General features: G+C 45.5%; 1 protein-coding gene across 1 annotated transcript; it reads right to left on the reverse strand.

The window, feature by feature from the left end:
• Positions 1-9,289: 9,289 nt before the first annotated feature.
• REG4 (regenerating family member 4) lies at positions 9,290-17,269 on the reverse strand (the record flags this gene model as incomplete). Its single annotated transcript, XM_084242471.1, has 5 exons — positions 9,290-9,357; positions 10,710-10,815; positions 13,582-13,719; positions 16,204-16,301; positions 17,203-17,269. 5 exons carry the CDS (start codon positions 17,267-17,269, stop codon positions 9,290-9,292), a joined length of 477 nt encoding a protein of 158 aa, XP_084098597.1.
• Between the last annotated feature and the right edge of the window lie 452 nt (positions 17,270-17,721).

Raw genomic sequence — 17,721 nt, forward strand, 5'->3', positions numbered from 1 at the left:
AGACCTCTCCTGCCGCCCGCTGCTCCCCTCAGCAGTGTACTTCAGTCCTTCTGCCTGCTCTGCTCCCCGCTCTGGCTCTGGTGAATTCTCTCACCCTCCCGCGCTTGACTGTACCCAGTGCATGTATAAACAAACAAACAAATAAATAAATAAATAAACATGCCTCTATTAAAAAATTAAAAAAAAAAAAAGACTTAAAAAAAAAAAAAAAAAGAAAGAACTTTGAATTTGAATGATTGGGAAAAGGCAGGCAATGAAAGGCTGAGGCCAGCAAGCACACAATAAAAGAATCTCATCTTTCCACATGGAATCTCTGTCAATTAACCTGAGACCCCTTCAAGTGGATAAAAAAATATTACATACAGGGCCTCCCCGGTGGCGCAGCGGTTGGGCGCTGGGTTGCGAAGCTGCCCGCGGCCTCTGCAGCGCCGGTTCGATCCCCGGCTGCTCCCCGGCCACTGGAGGAGGGTCCCACATGGTGCTCAGACCTCTCCTGCCGCCCGCTGCTCCCCCAGCAGTGTCCTTCGGTCCTTCTGCCTGCTCTGCTCCCCGCTCTGGCTCTGGTGAATTCTCTCACCCTCCCGCGCTTCTGACTGTACCCAGTGCATGTATAAACAAAACAAACAAACAAACAAATAAATAAATAAATGAATAAAATATTACATACAAATGGCCTGAGGGCTCCTGCCCTAACTCTGCCTCCTCCTCCCGCTCCTGCAGGGCCAGGCAGAGATCCAAGAGAGGGACTCCTGCCTCCAACAGGTTTTCAGGAAAAACAGAGGGAGAAATGCTTCAAGCTTTTTCAGTTAGTTGTTTGAGGAGGAAGGAGGCCAGTGTCCCTGACACTTGAGTTTGCCATTAGCTGTTTTTAAGGAATTTACAAAAGGTATTTCTAAAAATGGTGATCAAAGTTCATCTATAAACGGACCTGTCAAAATTTTAGAAAATGGGTATAATATCACTACATGGAGCTAAAAGGTTCTTATCAGAACAGGCCCAACCCACTGCAGCCGACTGGTGGGGGGCTGCCTCTAGTCCCAGCAAGCAGCTGCCTGGACCCATGCTCCAGTGCTGAGATCTCTGGAGGGTCTCTGCTGCCTTCCAGCTGTGGGGAAATTCGACTCCTTTTTGTGCTCCTGGAGATATTGGTCTAGTCTGTTCTATAAGTAGAGAATTCTGTTTCCTTGGGTTCTCCTACAGAATGCTTATTGGTTGAATGAAAACTTCTAAATTGCTTATTGGGCCTGTATAAAGATGAGTTTTTTGTTAAAATTAACCTGGTAAAAACTATAGAGTAAAAATGCAGCTTTCTGTGAGTTAAATTCCAAGCGTTACATTTCTAATAAGAATCTAAAAGCAGGCAAACTACAAAATAACATCTTTATCTCTTCTCCTATCTTCCCTATGGTCCGTAGAAAGTGTTCTATTGTCTTAAAAATGTGCTTGGTCTCAGTGAGAGAGCGCAGAAACAAAGTCAAGCCACTGCTGCTGCCAAGGCTCCTATCACTGAGGGTTCCAGTGTCACCATCAGGTAGCAGGTTTTTCTATTTATTACCCAAAGTGTTGGAAATAAGTAAAAACATCTAGTTGTTGTATTTATAGAAGATTCCCCTCAAAGACTTAAAAGAAAACTCACTTGATACTTCCTAAATGAATATAGACATTTTTATTTTTATTTTGAGACCTTGGGATGCAGCTTTCCAGCTAGATTCTCAATGAAATGTAGACTGCGGATTAGTCAAAAATGCATGCCAGGTTCTAGACAAACATTAAGAATCAGAGAAATTAATTATTACGTATTAGAAAGTTTAGACATCTAGGGGGAAGTCTTGCAAAAACTGTTTATGTTGTAAGCAATCCTGTCAAGAAAGCAGGTATAGGAACATAGCAGCTTCAGAAGCTAGAACTTTGCCCCGTTTCCAAAGATTTGTCATTGTCCTCTCAGGAGTGAGGAAAATGCCCAGGTACCACGTAATAGAGTTAAAACTTAGCCTCTGCACTTTGCTCAGCTGAGTAATCCAGGGGGGACACAAAATAGATAAGTAAGGGAAACTGATAGGGTTGCCTTGGGAACCTGGCCACGGGTCCACGTGACCAACAGGGGGCAATAGAGAATTCAGAGGAAGGCCGAGACAGGGCCAGCGGAACCAGGCAGGACAACTCCTGTGGGAAAAGCCCCTGAAACCTGAAGTCCAGCAGAGACTGATGCCCCAGCCATGTAAAAGCCTCCAAAACAGGTTCTAAAAAGGAGCTCCAAACCCTTCTTCCCACAGCGCCTTTTGCCCCTTTGTAGGACATTCAAGAAATCTGCCTTTTCTGTTCTTTCATTCTTTTTCTAGTGAATTCTTTCACCCCCACATTTCTGGCCAGCACCCCGATTCTCTCTGGAACATCCTGGGCATGTAGATTTCCCCTTTTTAGCTCATGGAAGAGCTGCCTCTCTTCTACTTCAGAAATTCATACTCTTTATTTTAACAAATGCTCTGAAAGTGTATTTACCTGAAGTTTCTATGACTGATAAAATTGAGGTATGCTCCCCGCCTCTCCTTACAGATTTATGCTTTGCAGCTCAACCTAAAGGAAAGAAACTTTCAGAATGGATAGTGGATAGGAGAGTTATTTCTATGGGAAGTCTAAATCTAGTAGTAACAAGTGTACGTTTTTGGAAATAAGCCCTATTTATTTCGTAATCCTCATGCAAGAACATATGGTGCTTTGCCAGTTTTGAAGTGCTTTCACGTGCAATCTGTGCTCACCACGTTCTAAAGAGTTGATTTGAACCTTGAGGTTTCAAGAGATGAAGTGGCTGGCTTGTGGGCATGGATTTAGCTTGTACAGTGGCTGGGAGTAGGCACCACCAAGTCCAGGGCTCTCTCACTGAGTCTACACGTGAGTTCTGCCAGAGGAGAAAGAGCCGGTACTGCCTGTGACTTGTTATTGGTTAGTCAATCTCCCACTTGCCAGATCTTGCCTTGTGACTGCCTGGAGTAACACTTAGACCTTTGATTCCTAAGCCTCTTGAGTTTTGTGAGGAAGGCATACTGAGGCCCTTGGGTCGCGTGTTTAGAGTCCTATCTAATTAGGCGAGAGGTCCCGAGAAAAACTGGAGAAAGGACAAGGAATCCAATCAGATTTCTCAGAAGAAAAACAATAAACACTGTGTGTTTTGTTGTCTTAAGCTTCGCCATAATAGGTGTTACCTTTGTTATATCATCTAAGAACAAACCTAACAAGATGATGTGCTAGGTAAGAGTGTTTTCAATCATTGTGAGGAGAAAACACAGCTCAGAGGAGGTACAGTTGCCCAGGATCCTCACTGCACAGACCCTGTCGTGATGTGTCATGGCTTCTCTGGCATCTGAAGTTGAACTTCCTCTTCACAGACATTTAAACAGTTTTGGGGGGGGGAATTACATTCTGACAGTAATTTTGCTTCACCAACAAAAATTCTGCTACAAAGTCACCAATTTGCATAAGTGTTCTTTTGTTCTTATTTTGAGCTCTTGGAATTTTGTTAGCAAGTATTGGTTCTACTTAGCAGAATTTGTACCTGCATAGTATTTTATCATGTTGAAACTATTTGATAACATGACAAACTATCACAGGCTGTTGAATGCTTCTTTCTACATCAATTTGGAAAGCACAAGACAAAGAACAAAGTAGTAACCTGAAGGACAGTTTTTTAAAGCTGGGGAAATACCTGTGGCCTCTGGAGGACTCCTTGGATGGGGGTGGGTGGGGTGGAAGTAGGGATGAGTTCGGAAAGGAGCTGAGCATAGGACGGCTAGGGGCAGTAGGAAGAGGAACCTTGTAAAAGTCTTACCCCATTTGGACTGACCAGTCATGCTCTGACAGTCACGCTAACAAATCTCCATCTCAAATGGCCAAGCCGGTGGCCTGACCATGTTTTCTCCTGGTGCCATGGTTTCCTTGGAGTTAGAATGTGAAACTTTGGTCCAGGGACTCTCCTGGTGAAGTGGCATCAAACAAGGATGGTCAACAGTGGTTCTGTGCTATCTGGGCTCTGCGCTTTGGGCTTCTCCCATATCACCCCTGAAGTAGGCCTTTCCTAACACACAGCACCAGAGCGGCCAACACTTCCAGAGAATATGAACTCACTTACAGAACAACTAGACGAGGAGGACTATAAAAGGAAGGCAACTCGCTGAGGAACGTGTGCCTTCTGAAACAGAAGTTTTGAAACAGACAAACCAAGAATTTAAGAAGGAAAAAGATTTACTACTATAGGGCACTCATAAGACATCCTAACAAAGAATTGCCTATTTAACTAACTTGCTAAAATGTAAAGGACACAACAATGAGTGCTAAAAAACATTGAGTAGGAATATTTATCTGGTGAACTCTCAAAAAAGGTAACAGAAGGAGCAAAAAGAAAAATAATATTTTCTAAACACTAAAAGTTTGGGAGACTACATAGAGACTATACTATTTGAATAATGGGAATTCCTGAAGAGAAACGGTGGATGATAGAATAAAGAGACATTCTCCATTTTGCAAGAAGAACGACACATCTTAGCTTGGAAAAATCTCAACAGGAGCAAGCAAGAGATGTAAGCAGAAAATGGATCTAGAACACAAATAGAGAAGTATTCTAAAAACTTCTAGAAAGAAGGAACAAAAGTCAAGTGGCATTGCACTTCTCAACAATAACACTGGGCTCAGGATACTACAGTGACCTATTTTAAGAGTTAAGGAAACAGCACTCCAAATTGTCCTTCAAGCACAGAGGCCTAACAAATAAATATGTCCTCAGTTAGCCAAAGTCCCAACAAAAATATAATTGGAGGAAGTAGTGCAATGAAGAGAGAAATAAATTCAGGAAGATGTTAGTACTAGGTACAGGAAAAATAAAGTGTGACTAAGTACTTTGGTAAATGTACTATTGTCTGTGGAAAAGCTCAGCACAAAATCAGGAGAAAGTATAACTACAACATTCTTGACTAAAAATCTAACTGTATCTCCATGGAGAGGTGGTGGGAAGGAGGCAGCCACAGAAGAGATGTACTTAGAGCAAAGATACAGTGATTGACAACGTTATGGAAACAATTTAGGATAAATAAGCATAATTTCTGGTCTTTAGGGTGACCACAAGAAAAAAATAGAATACATAATTTAACCAGAAGAAGAAAAGTTAATCTAAACAGAAAGCAGGGAAGGATTTTAAAAAATGAAATAAAAATATGCAGTAAGTTGTCTAAAATAAATACAAATACGTTAGTCATTACAATCTATTCAAATGGGTTAAATTATCCACTAAAAAACCATAAAGGGGCTGAATAAAAAATGATTTGATACTATGTGTCCTACAAAAGTTGCCCACTAAGCACAATGGTCACAAAAGTTGGAAGTGCATGGTTAGAATTCAATATACTGCACAGATAGGAATCAAGAGAAAGTTTATGCAACATTAATAGCTGAACAATTAATTGGGAAAGATGTTCTTTGTGAAAAAATTATAACAGGTCTCTGTTATATTTGGGGGGAATTGGAGGGAATTGGAGGTAATTTGGGTGTCCGTGCTGGAGACTAAAATGTGGTTAGTGGTCCTCCTTGGTGGTACAAGAGGTTAAGTCTCAGCACTATGAAGCTATCCACAGCCTCTGCAGCACAAGTTTCACCCCCCGGCCCGCCAGGGAGCTATCCACATGGAGCAGCAGACCTCTCCTGTCTCCCCGCTGCTCCCCTCAGCAGTGGATTTCAATCAACCTGGCTGTTCTGTTTTCCATTCTATCTCTGGTGAATCCTCTCACACACACACACCCCCACACACAGCCCTCTGGCCTACACCCCAGATATTGTATGCATAAATAAATAAATATTTTAAAAAATAAAAAAAAAGGTGGTTGGCGATAGAAGGAGCTGTGAAGAGGTTAGAAGCAGCATATTAAATGCACGATAACGCATGTTATCGTGCGATAAGCAAGAGAAAGCAACATTTACTCAAGTTTAAGCTAAATACACACAAAAGGAAAATACCTGCCTTGCAAAAACAAATGCAAATAACAATGGTTGCAGAGGTGGGGCGGGGAAGGAAGATGGGATAGAAAAATAAATAATGATAATATCACAAAGTTCATCTCTGTGGCCACATGGCCTGTGGTTACAGGGGAGTTAACAAAGACTTCAGGGTCAAGCAGACCCGGATTTGATCTTATCTTTGTCAGATCCTGCCTGGGTGACCCAGAATTTTTCCAGACCCTGACCCCAAAGAGTGGGCTGTTGCGCTCTCCAGAGAAAGAGCTCACCCCCCAGAGTGCCGGGTGTAGCTGAACAGGGCAAGGCTCTACCAGAGATTCAGGTGTGAGGGAGCCAGTGATGGAAATGAGAATTTAGCATGGTTCCAGGAAGGGAGTTAGGAGGAGATATTTAAAGGGTAGGTCCATGAGTTGGGGGTGGGGGCAGTCAGGGAGCAGGGTCATGGCTGGTTCTGAGCCTGGCAATGCCCAGGCATGCACAGAAAGCTTCCATTCCTCTGTCAGCACTGAGGGTCTCAACCATCTTCCAGGAAATTGTGAACTAATCACTAGCCAAGACCTAATACTTTACCTACCATAGTGCCTCGGGGTCAGTGGGATGGTGAAACTGTTTGGACAGGACTCACCAGCCCAAGATCTAATGCACCTGTTCAAACAGGGCTTTTGCATTTGACTTCTTTCATGTAGCATAATTTTGACATGGGGTTGTCCTTCCAGAAGGGTCTCGAGGGTGTTATATGTGATATAACTTAGCAAAGTGAATCACCGCATACACCCCCGGCATAGTGATCGGCTGGCGAATGAGCACAAAATTCACATCAGGCAATTCTTGGCCACGAGGACTTAATTTTGAAAAGATGCTCTGGCTTCGTCTGTCTTTCCTAGTGAGGTGAGCACTGGAGCTGTTATACTTGTCTTGAACTAGATGGGGTTTCATCAGGAAGCTAATTTCAAAATGTAGAGGGAGAACCCACTCCATCCTGGTGATGATGCTGAGTCTTTGGTCAAGTAGCTCCTGAAGTTCAAATGTGTTCGCGGACGGTGGAGTAACATCACCAACACGTTCTCCCTTCGACTCGAGACGCCTTGGCTGTCAGCTGTGGCCAAAAGCACACTCACTATTCCACGTACCACACCCCTGCCCACCCCATCTGCTCCCTGGACCCCTCCTGGCTTTCTATTTCCATCATAGCACTGCTCACCTTATCATATTCCCTTATCATTTACCCGATTGTTTTTCTACCTCCACTACGTGTGCTCCCTAGGGCAAGGGGTTTGATGTGCTTTATTCGCAGACAAATTCCTAAATTCCCTTAAAATGAGTGCTTGGCACACAGCAAGCGTTACATAAAATGTTGCTGGATGATATCCCTACTCAGGGAATTACTAAGGATTTCCAGAGTAGACTCCAAGGAGAACCAGCACAGGCCCAGAGTTACCTGACCTCAGCCTCCTAATAGTTCAACCAGCTGGTTGGCCTGCTGGGGAACGCCATGAAGTTTGCAGTAAATGTGAGAACATGTATTCTTGGCATTTCGGCGATTTTAAGGAGGGTATTTCATCACCATTACGTCACCAAGATTGTTTTAACTTGGGGATGCTTTTCAGTTGGAACTATTTCTAAGCATCGTTGACCTATTTTTAATATAGATGACAGGTTCTATTTTGTTGTGTTGGCACAGCTACAGCTTGTTTGTATTTATTTGTTCCTGTCTAGGGCTCTGCGATCACGTTTTCTCTGGGGGCGTAAGAGAGCAGGAGCAGTCAGAAGAGCCAGGTGTCGTCTCTCCCATGCGTCGTAGTCAGAAAAAACCAGAGACTCCACCTTTTTGTGATCTTGTCATCTGCACTTCCTTTACATTCTTTTTGTTCTTACAGAAGAAACAGAAAGTCTGTCTCTTAATCCAACAGGGCTCTTAAATGCTCGCGTTAACCCAGTGTTCTAGAATTATCCACCACCACTATCATGGTCTGTGTCTCTGACGGGGACTAGTCCAGAACCCCGTAGGAGTTAGGAGTTGATGGCTGCTGTTTTGCTGAAGCTAACCCTGTGCTTGGACAGAATGACCCCTTCCCATCTGCCTGTCCTGGGAGATCTCTTTGGGGTTATCTTTGGGTTAAAGAGCTTTTTTAATGCTGGAGGGAAGCAACACATTCTTACTCCTGCTTTCTTCTCTGACAGGCTTCAGAGTGACAACAGGCTCATGGGGGAAGGTAGGGAGTGGGGAGCGGCCAGGGTCAGGGCTCCTGCATCTCACTCCCTTCCTCTGCTGCACGCTTCTCTCAGCCAGCATGGCCGGCTGGCCTCAGCCTGCTCAGCGCAGGGCGGGTCAGACTGTGTCTGCGGTGGGCCGTGCAATGGGGGGGTGCACGCCCGCACCTCAGCACTCCCTGCTAAGAGATGTGAATGTGTCACATCAAAGCTGCACTTTGATAACAGTCAAGTCCATGTTGCTTCTTCTTATGCCAAGTCGGGGGAGATGACCTGGTCAGTTATCGGCACAGCCAATGATCTCAAACCTCACAAGGCAAGGAGACTCGAGCAGGGCCATGTGGGTGGTCAGTGGCAGGCGACAGGTGAGCACCGAGTCCCAGGTCGCTGCCTGGGCTGGACCACCAACAGGTGACAGCACCCACCGGCTCGGGGGCAGCAGGCCGCCCGCCTCTCCACTGCATCTGAACCAGGGCTATGACTGGCCAAGCTGCTCTGACAAGGAGTGAGGAGAGGTTGAGTGGAGGGAGAGCAGGAAGCCCTAGCGTGTGTCTCCCGGGTCCTGTATCGCCTTTCACGCCCTCCGTGTGTCTATGAACACGGCTTGGCGAGTGTGGCCCATGCGGGCCGTGCTGCTGGGCTTGGCTGGTGAGCGTCCCGGGGGGCCCCACGGGAGCCCAAGACGGAAGCCAGAGGAGGAGGGAGCGGGCGACAGAGAAAAGGTGCAGGGTGCAGGGGATGAGGGGCCCATTCCTGGGCTTCTCTCTCCTTCGTTGTTTTCAAACCTTTACCGCCCGTGGGCAAAGGCCCAGCTATTGCATCACTGGGGCTTCCCACTCCCGCCCGCTGCAGCAGCTGGCGCCGGAGGGGAAAGAGGACACCCAGAGCCAGAAACCACTCGAGCCGTGTGGCGGTCTCTGCCTCTGAGCCTCCGCTGGTCGGCGCAGGGCCGGCCTCGGCAGGCTCAGTGGCCACCTTTACTGTGGGAGGCCAGGGGCCTGCTGGACAGAGGGGCAGCGGGGAGGCCCGGGCGGGGCAGGGCGGGGCAGGGGTGGGCCGGGCTGGGGCGCCCCATCTTGGCCTATGGTCGGTACTTGCACACGAAGTGCTGTTTCTTGCTGCATTCACGGCTGCGCCAAGTTAAAAAATCTGTAAGAAAAATAAAAGAGCCCATCAGTCACCCCCCGGTCTGGGCAGTGCTGCCTGGGCGTTTTGCTTGGAGCCACGGATAAGGCAGGCACTGGTCAGGGTTATGTGTCCAATCGGCTGGCGTGGGGTGCCCGGAGGTTTGGCATCAGCCGTCTGAGTGTTGTCAAGAAGGTATTTTTCGGATGTGGTTAGTTTAGCATTTATGTCAGTGGACGTCGAGTCAAGCAGGTTGCTCTCCAGAATGAGGGCCGGTGAAGACGCGGTGAGGAAAGACTGAGGTCCCCAAGATGGCAGATTCCTGCTCCAGCCTCGGAACTCAAGGCAGGAATTTCCAGCCGCTGACCTGCCCGTGGGTTTCCACTCGCCAGCCCTGCCGCTGCGTGAAGCAGTTCCTGAGGCTACATCTGTCCACATACAGCTGCAGCTGCAACCCTAAGAAGCAGCCACATCCCAACAGATGGAGGTGGTCTTTGGAGGGCTTTCGGGGGGAAAGGCCCATTTACTGCCCCTCCAAAACCCAAGGCCCTCAGAAAGGAGTCTCGTGACGCCACCGCACCTATCTGCTCCCTGTATCACGGGTCCCAGAATGTGACATGGGCCCGTCTGGTGTGAGCATTTAAAAATAAATGTATTTAAGAAAAAAGTGAATAGATTTAAAGAAAACATTTTTCCTTAAAAATGGTTTATCATTAGTTTTTCTTCCTTTCCAAGCTTGGAGTTTGAAATGTTCTTGAAACATTTGCAAATTCCCTACAGCAATGTTAAAGATCATTGACAACTTGTCCAAGTTCACGGCGGTTCTGATTTTTGTTGTTTGAATGTCCCGGTTTATTTTCTAATATAGTTAACATCCATAGTTGTAATCACCCTCAGAATTAAGAGCTCTCTGCGGATTCTGAGCAGGGTTCAGAGCGACCATCCATCCTGAGACAGGTGAGTTTGAGAACCGCCGCTTGGACAGAGCCTGCGGCGAATGGCCTTGCTTAGTTGCTGGAGTCTCTGGAGTCTTTGAACATTTGGGCAAATAAGGACAAACTCAAGAGTTCAGTCACTGGGTGCCCCGTTACAGCCACTCAGCTTTCATGGTTGTGGGGTTTCAAGAACGTATTCAGTAAATAACTGAAGAGCTGACACGCTGATATGGCAGAGGTTGTAAAATGGGCACAACTTGTAAGATTGGCCAGTGTCTGTGGCAAGGAAGGCCACTGTGCTCTAGGAAGCAGTTGCTGGTGTGAAGTAGAGCGAGGGGGAGCAGGTGTCTGTCCTTGCTCCTAGGAGTCCGGGGGAGGGGCTATGATTTAGGGGTATAGGGGGAGGGAAGGGACAGAGGCAGGGGGTGCATTGGGACTTACTGTTTCTGGAGCTCAGTTCAGCACAGTACTTGCTTCCACCCAGGGACCTGCTAGCCCAGGTATTGTATGAATATGTGGTCCCGTCAATCCACTCCCACCGCTGCCTCTGTGAATGACAGGAGACGTGCTCATTGCCCCGGGTCCCCTCAGGCCCTTGAAAAGGCAGTTTTCATTGTTCAACTTGGAAAAACAGAAATGGTTAAACAAGGAAAAGTAATAAAGTCACTGCATTCAACCTCAAAGAGGAAAATATCACTAAATATTTTGGCAAATTGACTTGTGGTGTCAACATTTTTATCCATCCCACTATTTTTATGTACCTCAAATGTGATGATCTTTGAAATATATATTTGACTTTGTTTCTTGCTTGGCCAACATTTTTTAAGTAGAAAGACGGTACCAAAATTGACCCGAGACATTCTCCTATTAATGGATGCTTTTTTGTTCACAGTTGACAATTATTGTAAACAAATCTGCTCCAAGCACCTTTGTTCAGGAAGATGTTTCTACTTAAAATTATATTCTTAGCATAGAATTTCAGAGTACGATAATAGGTCAAAGGGCATAAATATTTTGAGAGTATTGATATGTACTGCCAAAGTGCTTTGCAAAAATCAGTTCAGGAATTTACATCCTCATCTACTGGGCAATTTCTCTATCCTTACAAATATTATTTATTAAGACAAAGCCAAAGTTTGATAATTTCTCTATCCTTACAAATATTATTTATTAAGACAAAGCCAAAGTTTGATAATTTGATAAGTCAAACTATATTGTTATTTTAATTAGCACTTCTTTGATAACTTTGTTATACATTTTTTTTTAGAAAGTTTATTAGCCACTTACTTTCCTCAGTCATGAATGTCAAAAAATTAAATTACAGATGTATCTGGTGGAAATAGATGTAAATATTCATTCTACCTCTGGATGAGAGAGATCTGATTGATAGCGATACAAATACAAAAGAATGTAAAATTCACCGTGTGAAATATTTGTAACCTCAAAGGAAAGTTTTAGCATGAAACGGGAAGTCTGTTTGTGCTCCTTTTGTTTGTTGGGGTTAACTATCAAAACCCCACAAGGAATCTGTAAGCTGCAGATCCTACATATAGATCTCAGCAACCAAAGACCCCATACGCCATTCCATACACGGAGGGAATGATGGAGAGTAAGACAAGGGTCCAGGGGGAGAAGGGAGGCATAACGTCAAAAACATAATTGCATGGGGCCTCTCTGGTGGCGCAAGGGGTTGAGACAACGCTGTGAAGCTGTCTGTAGCCTCTGCAGTGCGAGTTCCATCCCTGGCCGGGGAGCTACCCACATGGCACGGCAGACCTTCCCTGGCTCACCCACTGCTCCCCTCAGCAGTGTACTTGGGTCTATCGGCCTGTTCTGTTCCCTGCTCTGTCTCTGGTGAATACTTTCACCTCCCACACCGCTGGCCTATACCTCAGTTCTCATAATCATAAATAAATCTTTAAAAAAAATAACCATAACTCTTATTTAAAAATAAAAACAACACAATAGCATGTAGGAAAAAAAGCTTAGCTGAAAGTTTCCACTTGAACTCAAGACCTAACAGATATTTGATTAAATGTGGTCTCATGCCAGGGGTGTGTGTGTGTTTGATTATATAGTTTGACTCGAACATGAGTTTGAACTACATGGGTCAATTTATACATGAGTTAAAAAAATGTTTTTGTAATAATTCATTCACTTGTGTAAAGGTTATCAATTATACTAGGTCTTCAAAAGTCAGTCATATTGCTATTTCTTCAGTATCGATGAGAATAGTTATACCTGTAAATAAATACAAATTTATTTTTCATATTATCTTTTCATTTTGATGTCTAATGGTAGTAATATATATGAACATATATATATAAAACATCTAAAGTTTCAATGTGCTACCAAAGCTTACAGTATAAGTATGTCCTTTAAAAGAATTTGTACCTGAATGTAGTTTGTTAAATTTACTGGAATTTATTTCATTTGTCTGAAATCTTGTACAGAATATATAATCATTTGCATTTGTGATGGCATGTCATAATTTAATTTTGTTATAACTTTAAACAGGAGCAAATTTACTTTCAACTTATATTCCACCCTGGCTACCCATTTCTATCTTATAAATATTTCCTAAACAAGAAGGAAAAAAAAAGCATTTTACATCATATAAGACAAGTTTGTATAAACTGACAAGCAGATGTTTCATCTTGTAAACGGACAATGTATTGATAAATTCAGTACTATAAATCTTTTCCCTTCCCTAATGATTTTCTTAATAACGTATTTTCCCCCAGCTTCCTTTGTTGTAAGTGCACAGCGTCTAACACCTGCAGAACACTGGTCTGAGGAAATGGCATCCAGAAAGAAAAAAAAACATCCAGCAAATGTGTTAAGAGACTGTCCACGCTGTTGGTAAGGATTCTGGTGGGGGGACGGCTATTAGCAGGGTCAATTGTTTTATGGGATTTTCCATTGTGTGGGGGTGGTAGCCCTAAGCCCGGGGTTACTCAAGGGCTAACTGAATACGCACACACCCTATGGACTTGGAATTTTTCTAAGGTTCTGAAAAGCTGCAACTTTTGTATTCCAAGATTTGGGAGGACCTTAATTAGACAGAAGGATGCCATTGGAATTGTGTGGTCCAGCACTGCTGCCTGACCTTGGAGTGCCTGACCCTGAGGACCTGACCTTGGATGACTGACCTTGGGGAGCCTGACCTTGGGTCTTGGCCTCTGCCAGCCAGAGGCACATAACTGAAGAAAATCTGCCTCTCAGTCCCTTGTCATTAGGCCTGGAGGCCATTTCTCGAGTGGGGCAGTCTCTAGCTTTCCCCGGCGCATCTGTGGTTCAGGTGTGAAGTTACCTGCTGTGGGTCATGCAGGCCAATCCACACAGACTTGTTTTTCTGGTAGCTGCTGATGTGCTGCGCGATGACACTGGCTTCCTTCAAATTCAGGATAGAGGCCAGGTGGGACCCACTTCCATGAGACTGACACTCGAGCTGCGGGCCGGGAGGAAGAATGGTGTCAGCTTCGTCATGTTAGCAATGAGTTGAGGTTTAAAAGCACAGCCCTACCCTAAGGATTGGGTGGAACACGTGGCTTAAGTAATTCTTATTCTCTACTCAGGAATTCACTGTCCAGCTGAACGAGGCAAACACTTGGACGTAGACACTTTCTTTGATAGAGATATAATTTTGTTCTTTGGGGATTGTAGGAACTGCCTACATGATAAAGCTAAAATTAATTTGATTAAAACATACTTTGCCTGTGGGTGCTGCTGCTGTGTTCGCCTTTCATATTTTGCTGGGGATTAGATGTGGTTGCTATTTCATCATTTAGTCCTCAGGCTTGCAAACCACTTTAAAATATCAAATGCTTTTTCAGCTGTAATTTCATTTGACTTTCAAATTTGTGATGCATTCAAGCCAGATTTCCAGCTGACATTTAGGGAGTGGACAGATGATTCCTGAGGCAGAAATGGAAATAGGCTCAGAGGCCTTAAGAATTATTTTCTACAAGTCCACAGAGCTGGTAGGGACAGAGCTGGAGTCAGGACGCAGACCTCTGCCTCTGAAAGTAGGATAAATCCCCCCGCCATTCTCTCTGTCCTCCATCAGCGTCTGGGGGGGTCTGGAGAACCAAGACTGGTCATCAGTCCTGACACATGTTCCGGGAGTAGGTGCTGTGAGGGCTGAGCTTTGTTGTTGGTCCTTTTCCAGCAACTTCGCTGCAGTTTTTAACATTACTAAGGCTCTGAAGTGATCGTGTGGACCGTTTTTGTCTTGAGAACCTGAACTGAGCTTCTACCACATGCCACAGACATTTTGCAAGTTTTCTTAATAAATCTACTCGTCACCCCCTAGGCTAAGTGTTATCCCCATTCTGCAGCAAGAAGACTGGTAAAGGGAGACGCACTAATAAAGGGTAAGTGGGAAAGTCATGATTTACAAAACTAGGGCTGGGTGGCTCCAAAGTTCTCCAGGTAACCTCCTCTTCAGTTTTGCAGAATTAGTGTTGGAATCTCGGGGGACAAATAGTACAACTGTCCTTTCAAGATTTCTTCTAACTTCTTCCCAAAAATTGAGGAGAAAATCAGTTGCTCTCTATGAACTCTTTTTCAGCAGAAAAAGTCTGAGAAAAACCTTTATTTAGTTTGTGTGTGTGTGTTAAAGATTTATTTTATTTCATTTTTTATTATTATTTTAATTTGGGGACTACATTTTTGCTCTCCCATATGTGCACATGGTCCCCTCATCCTTCATCAGACTACCTTACCTCTGCCTTGCCCTCTCATCTCCTCCTTACTCTCACCTCTTCCCTCTGGTAACCATTAAATTCCTTCAATGAGTTCAAGATTTATTCTTACTGTATTTTGCCTGTGAATGTTTTTTGTTATTTACATACCATAGATGAGTGAAATCACCCAATATCTTTTACTTTCTGACTTATTTCTCTTAACATAATCATCTTGAGTCCCATTCATTTTGTCCCGAAGTCACTATCTCATCCTTTTCAGAGCTGTATAATATTCCACCACATATTTCTCCCACAATTTCTTTATCCATTTGTCTGTGGAAGGCCACTTAGGTTGGTTACATGACTATCCATCTCATTGCCCAGGAGAGAGTTACCTAAAGGCAGAATTCCCTGGGTGTGCTGTTTGTTATTCTCCATGTGATCTTGGGGAAGTCACTTACGCTCATACCACTTGGGAATTTTTTGTTTAAATGTCATAATCTCACACCAATTCTGGATTTTTTAAGGCCAGAGAAGACTTGCATACTCAGGAGCTATCGCATGGTAGATGTTCCATCATTGCTGAATGACTTATACACAGGGATTCTGAGGCCATTCTGGGCCCAGAACAGGCCACAGTTTCCACATGGTCAGTCCCTCAGTCACGTCAATCAACCAAGCACATTCCAGGGAGACAGCAGCACTCACTCCCCACACCCTTCCCAGCTGTTTGGGGATCTCTTAGACAAAGCTTCAGTGAAAGAAAACCAATAAATACATTTGTGTGGTCGAGAACAATGAAAACTTCTACTTGTTTGGACTGCTTCACTTTCTCAGAGGTGACTCTGAAGCCTGGGCTTCAGGTGTGTCTACACATTTTCTCTTTCTGGTAAAACTTGTGCAGCAATTCCATGATTCCATGATTCTTTCCATAAGTTCCTCATCATCTCAACCACTTTTGATTGATGCATTTCTGTCTTCCTTACTGACAGTGAGCCCCGTGAAGGCACGGACTATCTTTTGCTCATCCTTATGTCTTGCAGCCTAGGCTGGGGCCCCAAGCACCTGCTCCATCAGTGCTCAGGAGACTGAGTTGAAGACATAATCCTCCTCTCTCCACTTCACCAACCACGTGACTCCTCAGAATGGCAAGGAAGAACGCTTGCCTCTGAGTCAAATGAGACCTGCAGCTCTGGGTGGCCCCCTGCTTTAGAGAAGCCAGTCCACGCCCAGGTCAGATTTCTCACCTCAGCATCAGACCAAGTCCTCATCTTCCGGAAGTATCCGTAGCAATTGGACTTGTGGTAAAACCACCCAGTAGCGCAGCTGGGTCTCATGATGATTTCTATGTGAGAACCAAAGGCAATGATAAGCTGGGGCAGGGGTGGGGGGGCATGGCAAAACACCCCCTCCCAAAGTCAAGCTGACAGAGCCCCCTTACAGACCTAGAACATCGTGACTGAAGGAGAGGCTGGGTGTCCTTGAGGGAGGACCCTGCTATTTTTCCAAAACTTTACACTATTCACCTTTCTCCCTGCCTTCTCCAAAGGAACACTGACCTCTTACCAGGTCTGAGGGCTCCTGGACCCTGGCCCTGAAGAGCACCTAGTTCCAGGAGACCCATGACATTGTCACTGAGTCCCCGGGGGTGGAGGAGGTGAGGGGGGTTGGGGGGGAAGGTCATGTCATCAGCAGCATTTAGCTCAGGGCTGTTTCCTACTGCACCCAGAGGCCTAAGTGTGATGGACACACTGAGCCCAGCAGCATCATCCCTAGGGACTGCAGGGATCACCCAGTGCAGGAGGAGCAGATGTGGCTGGTGTGAGGCTTCACCAGGAGCAAGGGGTCTCCTTGGCCTGGGAGATGCAGGTCAGGTCAGATGATGGTTTGGTCAGAACTGGAGAAGAGGTCGGATGTGAATCAGTGAGGGGGTGGGGGGGGGGAGGAACATTTTAGGTGAGGGGGAGAGAGGGAGGGAGGGAGGCATGGAGATACAGCATGTGCCCAGAAGGAGCCAGCACTGAAGTTGGAAAGGAAAGCAGGAGAGGCAGGGCCTGGAAGAGGAGCCACAAGCTCTCCCTGCTAGCAGGTGGGTTAAGGGGCCTCTTCACCGAATCTGAAGGTTTATTTACTATGCCAGTGTTTCTCCACGCTCTGTCTTTGTCAACACCAAGAGAGCCGGGGGAATGGCGGTGTGGTGCGCGTGAACGCTGGCTGTGGGCTCCAGCCCCCCGACCTGTACTCACCGCCCAGGACTTGGGTGCAGGCTGCGCAGCTCAGCAGCAACAGCAGCCATGTGCTTCCGAAAGCCATCGCCTTCCTGGGTGGACAGAACCACTTCCCAAACTTGTGCTGCAAGAATCTCAGCGGCCTTGTTCGTTGTTCCTGGCAGCTTCTGGGTTTGCCTAAATCTGCAATCTGAACACATTTGCAGCGGTGAGGAGGGCTCAGGAATTTAGATGCTACATCGCCATGGAGAAAAAAGAAAATTTTGTGGTTAAACCCAGATTAAGCATTAACGCCAATCGCAGGATAATGTAGGGAGCAGGACATTGTAACTCATGAGGTTGTTTTTTTTTTTTTTCCGCCTCACTTGCAAGGCCCGAGGGTTAGTTCCAAAGATCCAGGATACTAGGCTGAAAACTACCTGTTTGCAAGAGGGAATGAAGCTGCCTGGAGGACCTGCGGACCCTGCCCTGCTATTCCTCAGACCCGCCAGCAGGGGGAGGCCAAGGCAAACTTTGGCCCAGGTGAGGCAGTCACGG

This window comes from Talpa europaea (genome assembly GCF_964194135.1).
Source record: "Talpa europaea genome assembly, chromosome: 9".
Classification (NCBI taxonomy): Eukaryota; Metazoa; Chordata; class Mammalia; order Eulipotyphla; family Talpidae; genus Talpa; species Talpa europaea.